The sequence below is a fragment of the Bombus huntii genome, chromosome 5 (assembly GCF_024542735.1).
Source record: "Bombus huntii isolate Logan2020A chromosome 5, iyBomHunt1.1, whole genome shotgun sequence".
Classification (NCBI taxonomy): domain Eukaryota; kingdom Metazoa; phylum Arthropoda; class Insecta; order Hymenoptera; family Apidae; genus Bombus; species Bombus huntii.
In genome coordinates, this window is record NC_066242.1 from 12,919,440 (window position 1) to 12,933,900 (window position 14,461).

Here is a 14,461-nt window from a genome sequence, read left to right on the forward strand (position 1 = left end):
GTCGAGTAACATGCAGTGGGAAAAAACATTCAATTATTAGTGTCCTTTTATTTGTGTACAAAACGTTTTACAATTGAATTTAATTTCGTGTCGTGTTTGCAGTCGTCAAAGGTGCAACGACGAATGCATTTAATGAAATTATCATCGAATTTGTTATCAAAATTGTGAAAATCAGGATGTCAAGTCCAAGGAATATGAGTGGTTCTGTTCGCGAAGGAACTCGAGTTGTGCTTCGAGAAATTACTGCATCTCTTCATAATTCGCCGCCTGTGCAACCTTCTCGTCGCAAGGTATTTATATACTCTTTTTGTGAATGATAACGCGCCTGCAACGCGCATGACAATGAACTTTAAGTTGGCATATCCCGCGTTCTTATCGTTTTATCATGTCCTTTTTTAACCCGGTCATCTTTCCTCTCTGTTTTTATTGCAAACAGTTGTGCCAGAGGTCCCCTATAAATAAACCCTGAATCTCCAGGAGCACCTTGAAACGAAAATAAGTTTTGCTTCCCGCGTAGGAATATCTTTCTTCGGCGCGTAAAAAAGATACTCGCACATAATTTGTACAATTATTTTGTATATACATATATAAAATATTTTGAACATATCTGGCTTATATATAACTGTACATTACTTGGCTTAAAGATATCATAATATCTGTCATGCGCGCTGAATGATTAATTAAGGAAAGTACAGTTAATATTTTTGTATGTTACGTTACTAATCTAGAGACGCTTATTCATTGATAAACTATATGTGAATGTTAGCAAACAATGTTCGCAAAATGTTCATAAACCGTTAGTGAACACTTTTCGCAATAAATTCACGAATAGTTCCCGAACAATTATTTAAATACTTTATTACAATTAATTTATACCAATTCTTAGGTTGTGCAATCGCTAGTCATTAAAGATAAAAAATTTTAAACAATAAGATTAACTAAAATTTATAGAAAATTGTAAATATGTGAAGATTATTAGCTTATGTTTATACATTATGAATCATGGGAAATGTGTACTTATGCGAATAGATCAGGAGCAGTATAGTACGAGATAGACAACTTCTAGACAACAGAACATTTCGTATACTATTTGCGAATTGTTTACGAATACCAGTTGAGACGCACCTTGACATTCTTATAGTATGTTCTTTCTTGTACATGAAACAGAAACTGGTTTATTCACACGATCAGTACTACAAAGATGAAACCGGTTCTTTAGATTATTATAAAAAAGCATTGTACTTCTGGGTTATATTTTTACCTAAGGAAACGTGGATTTCGATACACTTATTGTATTTTATATTAGGATTTTATTTATGTGGTCTCCCCATGTTTCAATTTTGTCAATATGTAGCTTTCGATATTTCCTTATTTTCCAATTTTATTCAGTATACACAAAGATCTCGTTCGCATTCAAATCAGACTTAATACGAAGTTATATCTGTTCAGGAGAAAGTGCCGATTAAAATACAGTTAAGATTACAAATATAGTTATCATTCATACATCATAAGGTACACACATTCAAATAGAAATTGCAACTCCAAGGAAGTACTTCCAGCTTTTAGTAATATGCCACAAAAACAAAGATATTTTATATTATTCAATCTCTGTATCATTTTTCTTTCTCCGTTTCGTTTGACAGTCGCGTATCCGATAACGATTTGATTCTTCATTTTGGAGTGACTCGAAATTTGTTAAATTCTTTGAAAATTTGAATCATTTCGAACATGATTCGAGACTTGAAATTATTGAAAGTCTCGACCATTTGTAAACCTCGAGTCTTAATACATTTTGAATGAGTTGAAAAAAATCTTGAGCATAATGTTCAAAGTAATTGAAAAGGTGCGTCACTACGCGAAATCGTATATTAATTCAATCTATCGATAACTTACTCACTTTTTACCTACTCAGCAATTGAACAATTCGATTAACAAGTATTCATACGTTACTCCAGATAGCGCCACGCCGTCGCACCATTCGGTGCCATGGAATCGTGTCCCACCACTTCCATAGTTGGTGATCTTTGTAGCATAATGCCCGTGCGGCGTGTGCGCGGTTCGACGTTACGACAGCGGCCTACAAGTAGCAAGTGTTAGTTACGCGTATCATCGTGGCAAGACGGTGGCGATGACTCTCACGTCGTTGATCATCCTTTACGACCTAGAAACGATTCATTCCATATCGAACGTGCTCTAGCCGTAAACGTTTCCAACAGATTGTCAGAATCGCGTATCTTTCGAAAGGTGAGCCGCTTATATTTTGCATCATCGTGTTCTGTCGTCGCGTGCTCGTGGTAGTGCGTTCACACGTACACACGCTTACAGATATGGTGTCGCGTGCCATCGCGAGGAGATCAGTGGTAGTGGTGGATGTCTAGAGTCTAGAGTATCGACTGGAGAATGCGCTGCGCTAATATTAGAATTTCGACCAGAAGTATCCTCCGTTGATCGTCAGGTCCGGTGAGTGTCTTCCGGCGAATCCTTCCGATGGAGACGAGCAGACCGCAAGAAGGCAATACGTTGTCTTAGACCTAGTTTCACGTTTCTTACTTTTCACGCCGTTTTCCATCGAATGTTATTGGACAGAGTTTATTGAGCAAAAGACTGTGTTCTGTTTTCTTGTAAATCGAAATCGATGTCGAAGACGGTACTCGAAAGAATGGAGCGACGATAGAGGGATGAGAGAGAGAAAGAGAGACACACCCCTCAGGAGAGAAATGTCTCTGGTTTTTTCTGTCATCGCGTCCAGATGGGAATGAGTCATAGTCATAGTATCTATGTGTTGTCTCGATGATGTCAAGAATACGCCGAATAAGGAGAGCACGAGCCTCTCGAGTTTCGAATGGAATTGCCTGTCATATTGTGATTGCATCGGTTCACTCGCTTGAACGCTTCGTGTACGGTGAGCTCGAGCAAACACGTTCACTTTATACCGTAGGTTTAACGAGTAAAAGCGCCTACAGTATAATAATAATTGACAGTTTGCCACGGTTCATGAAAATGTCCTCATCATTTCATACGGTTAGGAAATCGTGTAATTGCTGCCGGCAATCTTGATGCATCCGAGTGTGAAGATTGTAAATTACGTTGTTTCACGTATAGAATGATTCACAAGAAACGAAATTGTTTGTCACCTGCTCTCATCTCTTTTATTAAAGCAAGAAGGAAAAAAAAAAAGACGAATATCGACCTTTTTTCATGTCTGTAATAATAAGCGTGGTTATTGTTGGATCACCGTGTATAAATAACATCGTTTACATCGTTAAAAAAGTACGTCTCAGAATGCTTCTACGCTTATCAGAATGACGTTTCTACGTTTCAGTATTTCTGCAAATATCACGCGACCATCGTCTTTGAATGTTTCTATACGTTTTAAATCGATTTCCCGCGAATCCGTAATCGAACTTCCTTGTGGCGCATTGGCAAGAACACGAAAGGCATGTTCCGAACAGACAGCAGATTTTAGCACATTGTTCATCAGCTATCCTATGTAGAAATCATCGTGTGCCGCTATTGGCATAATTGGATAACAAAAATTTATAACACTTAGCAACTATATACAGGGTGGTTGGTAACTGATGGTACAAGCGGAAAGGGGGTGATTCTACGCGAAAAAAGAAGTCGAAAATATAGAATAAAAAATTTTTTTTTTTAATTTTTCCATCGAGACAACGATCTACAGTGAGATCCGTTATAACGAGACGTGATAAAGTGCACGCGTACCGAGCGAAAATTCAAAGTCGATTTTCTCGAAAACAAAGCCTCAAACGAAAAATTTTTTCTAAAAAAAAATTTATAGTATTATAAATTTAAATTTAATATACATTTAAAGTATTTAATATTTAATAAAAATTTAATACCTTATACTTTTTATACTTTAAATTTATATTACTAAATTTATATTAAAATTAAAAAAATTTATATTATATTATAAAATATATATAATATATAAAATTTATATTAAATTTAGTAATGTAAATTTAAAGTATAAAAAATTAAAATTTTTTTAAAGTAAAATTTATTCTATATTTTCGACTTCTTTTTTCCGCTTGTACCACCAGTTACCAACCACCCTGTATAACACTGAACAATAACATAATGGCAACGTACACAGTTTTTACCAACGAAATGAAGATGGAAAATACGTGAAAAAATATAAACCTAATTGCAAGGTAGAAAACAAGTTTACATTATAAACAAGCAATTTGCAAGAAATTATTCAAATTACTAAAAAATTACAAATTGCTTATTCTTATTACTCTTTAGTTTTAGTATTAATAATTGTGTAAACTGATGTACGTATAAACAGAAGCATATTTGTGCTGTTTAACAATGTAGTAAATATCTACGAATGTTACAAACCTCTCAAGATTAAAGATAAATTAAATACGTACATACTTCCGAAGGTTTACAGAGGTTTCGCGTGTGAAGTGTGAACTGACCCAAATTCAATTGTTAGCGTGGCATTTTATTTTTCCGTGTCAAGTCGTTGATCTTGTCAATTTATTTTCAAAGAATTTTGATTGACATTCAAAGATGTAATCAGTCGTTAAACGATAATCACCACGTTGCGTATATCAGTCTTCGTCAAACATTATACGTTGTTATTCAAGGTTATCAGATTATCATGTTATGATTTATCATCTTTCAGTTTCGAGCAAGATTATTTTCATACTTTTTTCTTTTTTTCTAAATCAAACTATGAACGTTTCTCCTTAATTGACGTGGCGATGATTATTCGTTCCTTCAATTGGTTTTTTTTGCGCCCTTTAGTCGTTTATTACTATATTTCAGTTATCTAGAATTAATTACGTGGTCTATCGCTACATCCATATTTATACTAATTAACGTTACTACACATATTATATTATCTTGTTACCATTTACCTTATTATTATTTATTTTAATTTATTATTAATTAGATAACGATGCATTAAGAAATGTAATCCATATGCAATGTAAACAATTATGTAATTTCCACAGAAACCAAGACGCACTAAAAAAGCACCATCAATATTCATGGAATTAATGACGTATTCTCTGAAAGAAGAAGCGCATAACACGAGCTATAGAGTAGCTACACCTAATCCATAATGGTTAACGTGTTATATTAGTGCGCGATTTACATATTCTACTTTCTAAATGCATCTGTTCTCCGTAAAATGTTTGTCCGTCGTTCTAACGCGATATGTTTTCACGTACTTAATCAAATCAGAAGCAAGACGCAACAGACTGATGTCTTAATTAAACACAGAAATCGGATGAGTCTTATTAATTGGATTTGTGAATTTAATCGAGTAGGACGAATTTATCATTCGTCTTCGTTCGATTTTCTCTCGTTGTTCGGATTAGAGCTTACGGTGAAAACTTCCAGATAAAACCTGGGCGACTTTATTAGAGCAAAAAGTGGGTAAACTCGAGAGAGTGAATCGAGAGAGGTTTCACATTAATAATTGAGACGAGTGTTGGCCATATCTCTGTAAGATATCGTTAAATTAGCGAATTCTTCCAAGTCGGTGAATATCGCACGTCTAATGTATTCGAGGCGAATACATTACAACACGTATACGAACTTTTTAATCGAATGATTTTACAATCTTCGATCAAACTAGCTCGAGGCTATAAAAAGGTGAAAATAAGCCTTTCCACTGTGAGCTTTCTTTCCTCTCTCGGGGCAAGAGGGGTGGAACGAAAGGAAGACGCTTATAAACGAGAAATCGAAGAAAAAATACACAAGACCGCGAATAGGGTAAATGATAAACGAAAGATGCGCCGTGTCGTCGGAAATAAACGTGTCAGGGGTGAGGATATATAGGCGGGGAGAAAGAAAGAAAGTTCGCTACGTGGGGTTCTGTGAACCCGCGTGTAAATATGGCCTCATATCGGCCAGCAGTGACAGCCGAAAGTGGAGGCCCTTCGGGAAGTCATGGGGAATTTCATCTTCAAGGTAATCTTCTCAAAAACACCGCTTTCTAACAAAAAGAAAAAAAAAATCCGCTAATAATATTGCGTTCAAGTTGCACGAACTCTCGAATAACGAAACCGCTCGCTTTGTTGGATTTTCAATTTTTTTGAGAAATTTCCTACGACACGTAAGACGTTTCAATGGACCACTTAAAAGCTCGTTCGGGCTATGAAATTCAAGTGATTTGAATAATTTGAACGAGGCGTAAGAAATAGATACATACGCTGTTAGACAATCGATAGATTAGAGGCAATTAGACATCAGACAGACATTAGGCAATTCGGTTATCTTCGGATAACTCGTTTTAATTCCTTCGCGAGGAACACCGAAATTTTTAATCCAACGATGCATCTTCTTAGATGATGGAATCGTAAGAAACTTCACGCAGAAGATCCTCGCTCTTGGATTCAAATTTAGACTTAAATTTATATGATCACAGTTGTATCCACGTCTCGACAGCCAGCATCTTTCACCGCGGGTCGCGATCACAGGATCGAGGCGATACGGACCGAGGTATTTTTTCGCCGCGAGCACCGTCCACTCATAACTGTTCTTGGCATGGATTCGCGGACAAGACTGGCGCGAGATCGGTCAAAACAAAATCTCCATCTCCCTCTCTTCGTGCTGGTATATTTTATAATTAGTCTCAGCGACGAAGAAGTTGCGCAATTTCTGAAAGAAATCCGCGAGCCTTGCCTCGAGAGATCAGCTGATGCGAATTTTGCCAGTGGACTACGATTGCTCGTTGAACACGCATCTTTATTCTACATTTGTTCTACGCGAGAAAATGGAATATATCAATAAACTGCTTCATCGAGCTGCCGCGATCCCGGCAAGGACGTTGCTGCCATCATCGCCATCGCCGTCGCCATCGCCCACGCCGCCGGTATTTTGCGTCTAACCAGTCGAAAGCCAAATTAAACGCGATCTTCTCGCGCCTGTGAATTGGCTAGAGGCAGATATAGGTTTTTTAGACTCGTTCGAGCGTACGCTGTAGCGGAAAATTTCTCATTAATTAACGCGAATGTAAGCCTGGAATTGAATGTATTCAGGGTCGGCTCGGAAAATCCCAGCGTCGTTATCGAAATTCATCGGTGTCCTTGAATCTCTCAACAGCTTTCACTGATTCTTAATAACACAAGAGGTTGTCTTTAGAACCTGTGCTCGATTATTGATTCGTCTTTCATTCGAAATTGTACTTGCATTTTTGGTAAAACAAATGGCAATTGGAAAAATAAAAAAAGAAATAAATTCTAATTGATGTAACATTTCTGTTCTGTTGCTTAATAATATCTTCTTTCTGTTTCATAGAGTGGCGGCGACAACTCTACATCGAAAAGTGCAGAGCATGAGGTGAAGGTTCGATTCGCTCGTGAGTTCGCCGACGTTGGATCGATCACCTACTCGGCTCCGGAGAGTCTGTCTTCGGCAAGCAGTTTCCAAAGTCTCAGCAGTACTTTAAGCACAAAGAGCAGTAGTGGAATCTGTGCAGATTCCACGCCTCAGAGCCCCAACCAGGTTTTGGACGATTCATACGTGGACTCGAATATATCTGGTTTAGGAGAGCTGATCGCCGGTTGTGCACAGATAAACTTAAATAGCGAGGACGACGATCATTCATACAGTACTCTTCAAAACTCTCAAGACTTCAGTCAGGATCAAACATTCGCATCTGCCACTGACGAGCTACCAGTCGATATTACCAAAGATCTCCCTGAGTTTTCGTTGACTGAATCTCAGAAAATAGTGCAAGTTGTCGATGACAATTCAACGCTGACTAATTCTACAGAGGAAATTAAAGAAATACCTATCGTAGACACCATTTGCATCAAGGAACCTCTGCCCGTAGCGATTATAGAATCAAACAGGAGGAATAGTTTTATACGATTAGAGGGAATAACAAGCAGATCCTCTTCTGCTAACAAGGGTAATGACAGTAGCGATGATCATCAGACGAGTAATAGCTCCGTAAATGGCGTTGATGAGATTTCACTACCACGTTGCACAGAGGAGCCTAACTTAAATTTGACTGTGTGTTTGTCACCTAATAAAGAAGTCGCAGATGTTCCTAGGGAAAAGGAATCTAGTTTGACAGAGAATAGCTCGGGCGAAGTTGATTCTTTGTCTCTCAATTTTATACCATATACTGTAAATTCCGTATGTAATTCGACGTCTGTGTTCACGGAATATGCAGAAGAGACATCGTTGCCTAGTGTACCAACGCTTTCTTCTTTATTGAACAGTACAGATTCGGCGAAGTTGGGCGAAAGCGATGCTCGAGAAGATGAGAACAATGTAGAAAATCAACTGGCAAGGACTTTGTCTCCTGTGAATAATTCTAACATAGCAGTAATTTCATCTCCGCAAATCGCAGTGAAAAGTCCTATTCAAGATAAAAATCGAGATACAAATAATAGTTTGACAAATTCATTGAACTTTTCTAACAATGATGTAAAGGATTATGTAAATGTTATAAATGACAAACAACAGACTTGTCTAGATGATACTTCTTTCGTGAGATTAAAAACGTCTGAGATTCAAGTAAATTCTGCTACGAATATTTGTCAAGAGATTAAGAACACAGTAATAACAGAAAGTGTTGTTAATAACCTTGAACTTCCTTCGTTAAAAGAAGATACTTTGAACACAGATGCTATTACTCCTAGAAAAGAAGAGGTAGAAACCAGTCAATCAGATAAATCTTTTGACAAGAAAGTAGACGATTTGCAGAACGCAGATGATTTGCTGAGGACAGATGATTTGCTAAAGACAAATCTAATAAATTCGATAAAAGAAAATGAAAACGAGAATATAGAGGAACAGTGTTCTGACAAGAAATTAGATACCACTATTATATTAGAGGATATTTCTTTGATTTCGGAGACTGTACCGGAAGAGGAACTGTATACGGAGTTCAAACCGCAACGACAGAGCACCACGTTAACTGCGTTGAACATCGAACAGCCGAATTTCGAAGAACTGCAATCTGCTGCTGAACAGATTGCCAATGATATTTGTAAATCTTCATTGGAATTCTCAGAAGAAACCCATTGTTTCATTAGCGCGACATCCGAAAGTGAGTGTTTCTCATAGGAAATTTTTTTTTATGTCAATGAACAGTTATTAATAGTCATTTTATATCACAGTCTTCCAGGATCCTACGAGCTTCGATTTTTTGATAAATCACGGCAATTCGAAAACTGTCAATCGTTTGAGAAGCGAGTCCTTGTATGTAAAATTTGATCCATTGGTAGCAAATACTAGTATGTTACCTCAAGGAAATGTACAATCCATAAACGAGGAACAAAACGACAAAAGTGAAAGCATACCAGTGAATATTGATACTCCTAAACGTAATCCTGCCATAGCAGCTATAGATAGGCTACTTTTTTATAGTCCTATTTGTACAAATATAACGCAGAAAACAGATGAACTTCAAGAGAAAATGGCAAGCAAAGTACGTTGTAATTTATCATAATTCGTGTCTTTACTAATATTGTTATTAGGTGAATATATATATTTATACCTATGTTATATAGGAACAGCCTGTAGAAGAATCAAAATCAGATACTCCACTTATTACCGATATTAATATGAGTAAGGAATTAGAATTAGTAAGGACAACTGTATTACAGCTAGAAGAAGAACTAGAGAAACGAAAAAAAGAGTACGAAGCTGAATTAGAGAAGCAAAAGAATGCTTTTCAAGAAAAAATTAACAAATTACAAGCACAAATGGCACAGGAGATAAAGAGTAAATCTCAAATGACGTAAGTTATTCCAAGTTATCTCCACAGGATAGGGCAGATAAAGTGTTACAAGCTGTTTTCTCCAAAGTCATTGCAGATGTCAACTTGAGATTTTCAGGTGTTAAATGATGCAGAAGGGTTGATATTTTTGCGTGTAAGAAATTAAGGAGGAGAGTTTCTCAAGGGTGAAAAGATTACTACCCCCATATTTTTTAAATGGAGTGGCATATTAATTTTTTGATATTTGGACAGATGTTATCAAACCTAATAACTTTTATCTAAAGCTCTTTTTTATTTCGCATAGTTAAGAAATTGTAGCAGAAAATACTTTATACATGGAATGTATTCTGCTTTGAAAATTATTTTACTAGATGTTCAAGCAGTTGTACATTCACTCCCAAACACACGTTTATTCTTGTGATAATAGCTTTGTTAAATATTTGACATTTCTGAAGTTACGAATTTATAGTGTTAATTCCTTTTTTCATATCCTCTTTCATAGTTGCCACTGCTGCAATCATTTTCTCCTTTACATAGCCCCATAAAAAAGGTCAACTGGTGCTAAATCAGGTGACATATTTGAAAAATAATTTTCAAAGCAAAATACATTTCCTTTGATATCTTTCTACACGTTTATGGAACTCCTCTTGTATAAGGTATTTTCCACTCTCCCCCACAATATCTTATACCCTGAAATGTTATTCCCTCTGCATCATTTAAAGCCTGAAAATTTCAAGTTGATATTTGCAATGGCTTGTAGAAAACAGCTTGTAACACATTATGTACCCTGTCCTATAATACTCCGTTGTTAATGTAAATACCTATATAATATTGTATTGATATGTAAATAATCGCGAAATATTAATTTCAGGGTCGTAGTCGAAGAGTATGAAAAATCGATTAGTCGACTGCTTACAGAGAGAGAAAGAGATCGTACGAATTTCGAACAAGAGAAAGCAAAACTCCAAGAGGAATTACAAGCTACAAATGTTCATTTAAGCAACACAGAAGCTGCTTTCAATGATGTTCATCAAAAGTACGAGAAGCTCAAAGGATTCGTATCCGTGTATAAAAGTAATGAGGCGGTATTGAAGGAGGGTATTCAAGAAAACATGGAAACAATAAAAGGTTTGGAAACACGATACGATCAATTGAAGAATCATGCTAAGACCGAGCTTGAAAAGTAAGTACTTAGAAAAGTTGAAATATTTCAATACGAAAGGAACAAGTTATATATTTTTAAAATATTTTAGAGCTAATTTCCAACTGGATGCTATACGAAAACAGCATGAAGATGAAACAGTAAAACTTCATGCGTTGGTACGGAAAGCGGAGCTAAAGAGCAATTCATTGGCCGAATTGGTTGAACAGAAAACTAAAGAAAACAAGGAATTGACGCAAATACTGGATGAAGTGATTGCAAGGGTGGGTCACCAAAACGCGGAATAAAAAACTGGAAATTGACAAGCATCGCGAATGCAATGCAATTAGTCTTTATTTTTTTACTCGCCCCCTTAAACGTTTTAGATACAACCATATGCTAGATATGATTGATATATATGTACACATGCGTTGTTTCTAAAATTACTAATTGCAAATTATGTTTTGTTTCAGAGAAGCACCTTTTATTAATTATTTATAAGTTGTGAAATATATATATATATACATACTATTTTATCGCTAATAAAAAAAATAGGCATATTAAAACCAACCTCTCAGTTTGTGTTTATGGAGTAAAAAATATCTTAATATTCCACAAATAGTTCTAACAGTCACACGTTCACGCATTAATATTTCATGCGATTTGTTATAATACATTTCAATATAATATCTCACTATATTCAGATAAATAAAATCCATTGTTCATACATATGCTACCTCGACATACAAACATCAATGTTTGATCATTGATATTTCTGTGATAAATAATATACTTTATGCAAAGTTAGGTCAATTTTTTTATAGATCAATGAGTATTGTCAATCAGCTGTTCTTGCATCAATTACAAACAAAACATGATATTTTGCTAATTTTAACATACGATCACTTGTACTCCCTGGTTTGCGAGGAATATTCTTGTTCTCGAGATCAGGCATAAGTTTCTTAATGGTTCGCGCTAAGTTTGTAGCATACTGTTTAAATTGTGGATGAGTCATACCTATTCCCTTATCTCGTAAAGCCTCCGCTACCGCCCATAGTAATTTCTAAACACACGTATTTACATTATATTATATAATAAAAAACAATTGTTTGAACATGCTTTAAAGTGCTTAGAAAAAGATACCTTTCTATGAGTGTCACTAAGCTCGCACTTTCCTTCATTCAAGGACTTGCCTTTTTCAATTATATCACTAGATGAGTGTCTCTCCCACGAAGGCATAGTAGTATTATGCAATTCGTGCGAGCCGTCGAAAGATAAACTTTTTATCCATTTGCATTGTGGTCCTTCCAATTCTTCTTCGCTTTTCCTCTTCCTTGATTCTGGTTCAATAGCTGCCTTCTGACTTTTCTCCGAATCATTCTCCTTTGTGTTTTGTGTAAATAGTGCACGTTTAATGCTTTGAGGATTTGACCCAGTTGTAAGCAACTTGCTTGGACCAGCTCGTTCAGGAGGAGGACTTTGAAATAGCGCCCGTTTAGACATTTCAATTTTGGACTTTAACGGACTAGGTCCATCTAAAACGAGCCGTCGAGCTACTTTTTTCTTTGTTGAACTCCTGGGAGTTCCCCTCGGACTTTTACCGCGTGGACTCTTACCCCGTGGACTTTTGCCTTTTTTAACTGTTGGTTTCCTATATTAAAAAAAGAATAATAATTTTATATTTTAAATTAATAAAATTTTTCTGAAATATGTTTCATGCTTAATACATACTTAATATTTAGTACTACAAGTCTTTTATTGTTAAGCGCCAGGCCTTGTAAATTCGCACTGGAAAATATTTTTCGTCTTCTCGTCAAATGACTTAATCTTTTTGTTGGACTTTGTCCATTATTGTGTTTAGCTAAATGATTTCGTTTTTTGGCACTTCCTGGTGCTGGTTTAGAAAACCATACAGTACATGTAGACTGAGTTTCAGCACCTATATATCTATTACATAATTTTGATGTAAGGCCTTCAAATTCTTCAACTGCTTTATTTCTATTATAACTAAAATCAAAACTAGTATTAAATACCTTCCCATAAATACTGTATGCTATAAACTTAAGTAAAAAGCATATTAATGCACTCACTGTATTCCATGAAATTTATGATGATATGCTTCAGGCCATGACAAAGTGGCAACTTCTTTCTCATTGACAGTGTAGTAGAGTAATGATTGTTTTGGTGCAGCAATGAAAGACTCATCTTTTATGTTGTTTTCAGTTACAGTTACTTGTAGCTGCTCAGGATTTAACAATTTTGTTCCACTTGCGCTAGCATTGATAATGCTTTTTTCATTATTAGGAACTACTTTCTTTATTCTAAAATTATCACTGCAAGTATTCTTTAAATCTACTGTATCTATATTATTACTAATATTACTTTGATATTGTGGATCACAAGCATCAAAAGCAGTACTTAAATTTCTAGATGTGCTTTTGGTACGCTGATAATTATTTGTACTAATATTTTCTTTTTGCTGTTCTGGGGATTCCTTATTTAAATTTTGTTTTATACATTTTTCTGGTAGCACACATGGTGTCCAAAATAAATGTTGATTTTCATAAATACGTAATAATAATTCTGAACAATCTGTTCTACAAATTGTAAGTTTAGGTGGTGGTGGTACACCACTTAAGAGTTTATTAATTTTGGCTAATAAATTGTTATCAGAGTTTGCAACTAAATCAGCTTGGGAAGGTTTTTTAGGACTAGCTACTATTGGTACTTCATTTGATAGTGGTTCATTATTCTTTTTATCATCTTCATCATCGCTATCGAACATCTCTGGACTACAGATGTTCGAAAGCTCTTTCTCAGTCGTAGAACTTCCATCTCTGCTGGAATAACAGCAATCCATGGCATTGTCTATTAAAAAAAAAAAGAAAGGAAAAGAAAAACAACATGCAAACTACGTAATAAATAATTAACAATTTTTTAGTACCAAACAGAAGTTAAAAAGAATTTAATATTTTTAGTAAGAATATCTCGTTACATTTTCATTATTTAAATACATAAATTTGTTAAAATAATGTATTTTAATACCGAAATAAACTGCGTCTCATATATTTATGCGCGGGATAAAATATTCGTTATAAGCACATATGTACATAATATCTAACCTTGCGGAAAGTTGTACGTTAAACAAGCAAAATTTCAATAAAAGTATTTCGTAATTCCCTAAATTATTTATCTTATTTTATACACGAATTATTTACTACTTAAATAGGAGTTAACGTCAAAAACGAATAGCCTATTGCTTCTTTAATCTTATCGTGATATCACATTTTAAATTTTAAATTAAAATAAACGAAAAAATTATACGCATACATACTGTGCACAGAAATTCGAACGTACTTACGTCTTTTGTGAATCAATGTTCAAGTGTCTCTCGCTCAATAATTTATTGGCTAACAGCCAGATGCATCTGTTTTGATTTTGCGATACCAGAAACACAGCTCACTACGCGTAACAGCATTACGTACGTCATAATGTGACGACAGCATACCTATTCCTTAGGGCTGTTTTTTCTCTTACATATCTTCATGAATCCTACCATAAGTGTAGAACAACGCCAGTTACTTATTCGTTATTTTGTATCTTACAAG

At 35.3% G+C, this 14,461-nt stretch overlaps 2 protein-coding genes and 2 long non-coding RNA genes across 10 annotated transcripts; 1 reads left to right on the plus strand and 3 right to left on the minus strand.

Annotated features, from left to right (window-relative positions):
• Nucleotides 1–44: 44 nt before the first annotated feature.
• Nucleotides 45–11,423, plus strand: LOC126865620 (myosin-4). 3 transcript variants are annotated; one of them, XM_050618363.1, is made up of 6 exons: nt 45–290; nt 7,276–9,040; nt 9,111–9,421; nt 9,504–9,733; nt 10,584–10,895; nt 10,966–11,423. In XM_050618363.1, the coding sequence occupies exons 1-6, from the start codon at nt 177–179 to the stop codon at nt 11,159–11,161; spliced, it is 2,928 nt and encodes a 975-aa protein (XP_050474320.1). In that variant the 5' UTR covers nt 45–176; the 3' UTR covers nt 11,162–11,423. The 3 variants fall into 3 exon arrangements, with proteins under 3 accessions (XP_050474320.1, XP_050474321.1, XP_050474319.1); XM_050618364.1 differs by lacking the exon at nt 45–290 and adding an exon at nt 5,911–5,946; XM_050618362.1 differs by lacking the exon at nt 45–290 and adding an exon at nt 6,662–6,850.
• Nucleotides 833–2,238, minus strand: LOC126865641 (uncharacterized). Its single transcript, XR_007689609.1, has 2 exons — nt 1,521–2,238; nt 833–1,441 (listed from the first exon to the last, which is right to left on the minus strand). It is a non-coding gene; the product is annotated as an uncharacterized LOC126865641 (long non-coding RNA).
• On the minus strand, nt 3,188–6,523 carry LOC126865642 (uncharacterized). The gene is made up of 2 exons (XR_007689610.1): nt 6,188–6,523; nt 3,188–5,039 (listed from the first exon to the last, which is right to left on the minus strand). It is a non-coding gene; the product is annotated as an uncharacterized LOC126865642 (long non-coding RNA).
• On the minus strand, nt 11,173–14,366 carry LOC126865625 (uncharacterized). Of its 5 annotated transcripts, none has more exons than XM_050618378.1 (5): nt 14,215–14,366; nt 12,944–13,721; nt 12,585–12,860; nt 11,997–12,504; nt 11,173–11,916 (listed from the first exon to the last, which is right to left on the minus strand). In XM_050618378.1, the coding sequence occupies exons 2-5, from the start codon at nt 13,711–13,713 to the stop codon at nt 11,692–11,694; spliced, it is 1,779 nt and encodes a 592-aa protein (XP_050474335.1). In that variant the 5' UTR covers nt 13,714–13,721; nt 14,215–14,366; the 3' UTR covers nt 11,173–11,691. The 5 variants fall into 5 exon arrangements, with proteins under 5 accessions (XP_050474335.1, XP_050474338.1, XP_050474339.1 ...); XM_050618381.1 differs by having other exon boundaries at nt 12,944–13,690; nt 14,215–14,359; XM_050618382.1 differs by having other exon boundaries at nt 12,944–13,690; nt 14,211–14,357.
• Nucleotides 14,367–14,461: the final 95 nt, after the last annotated feature.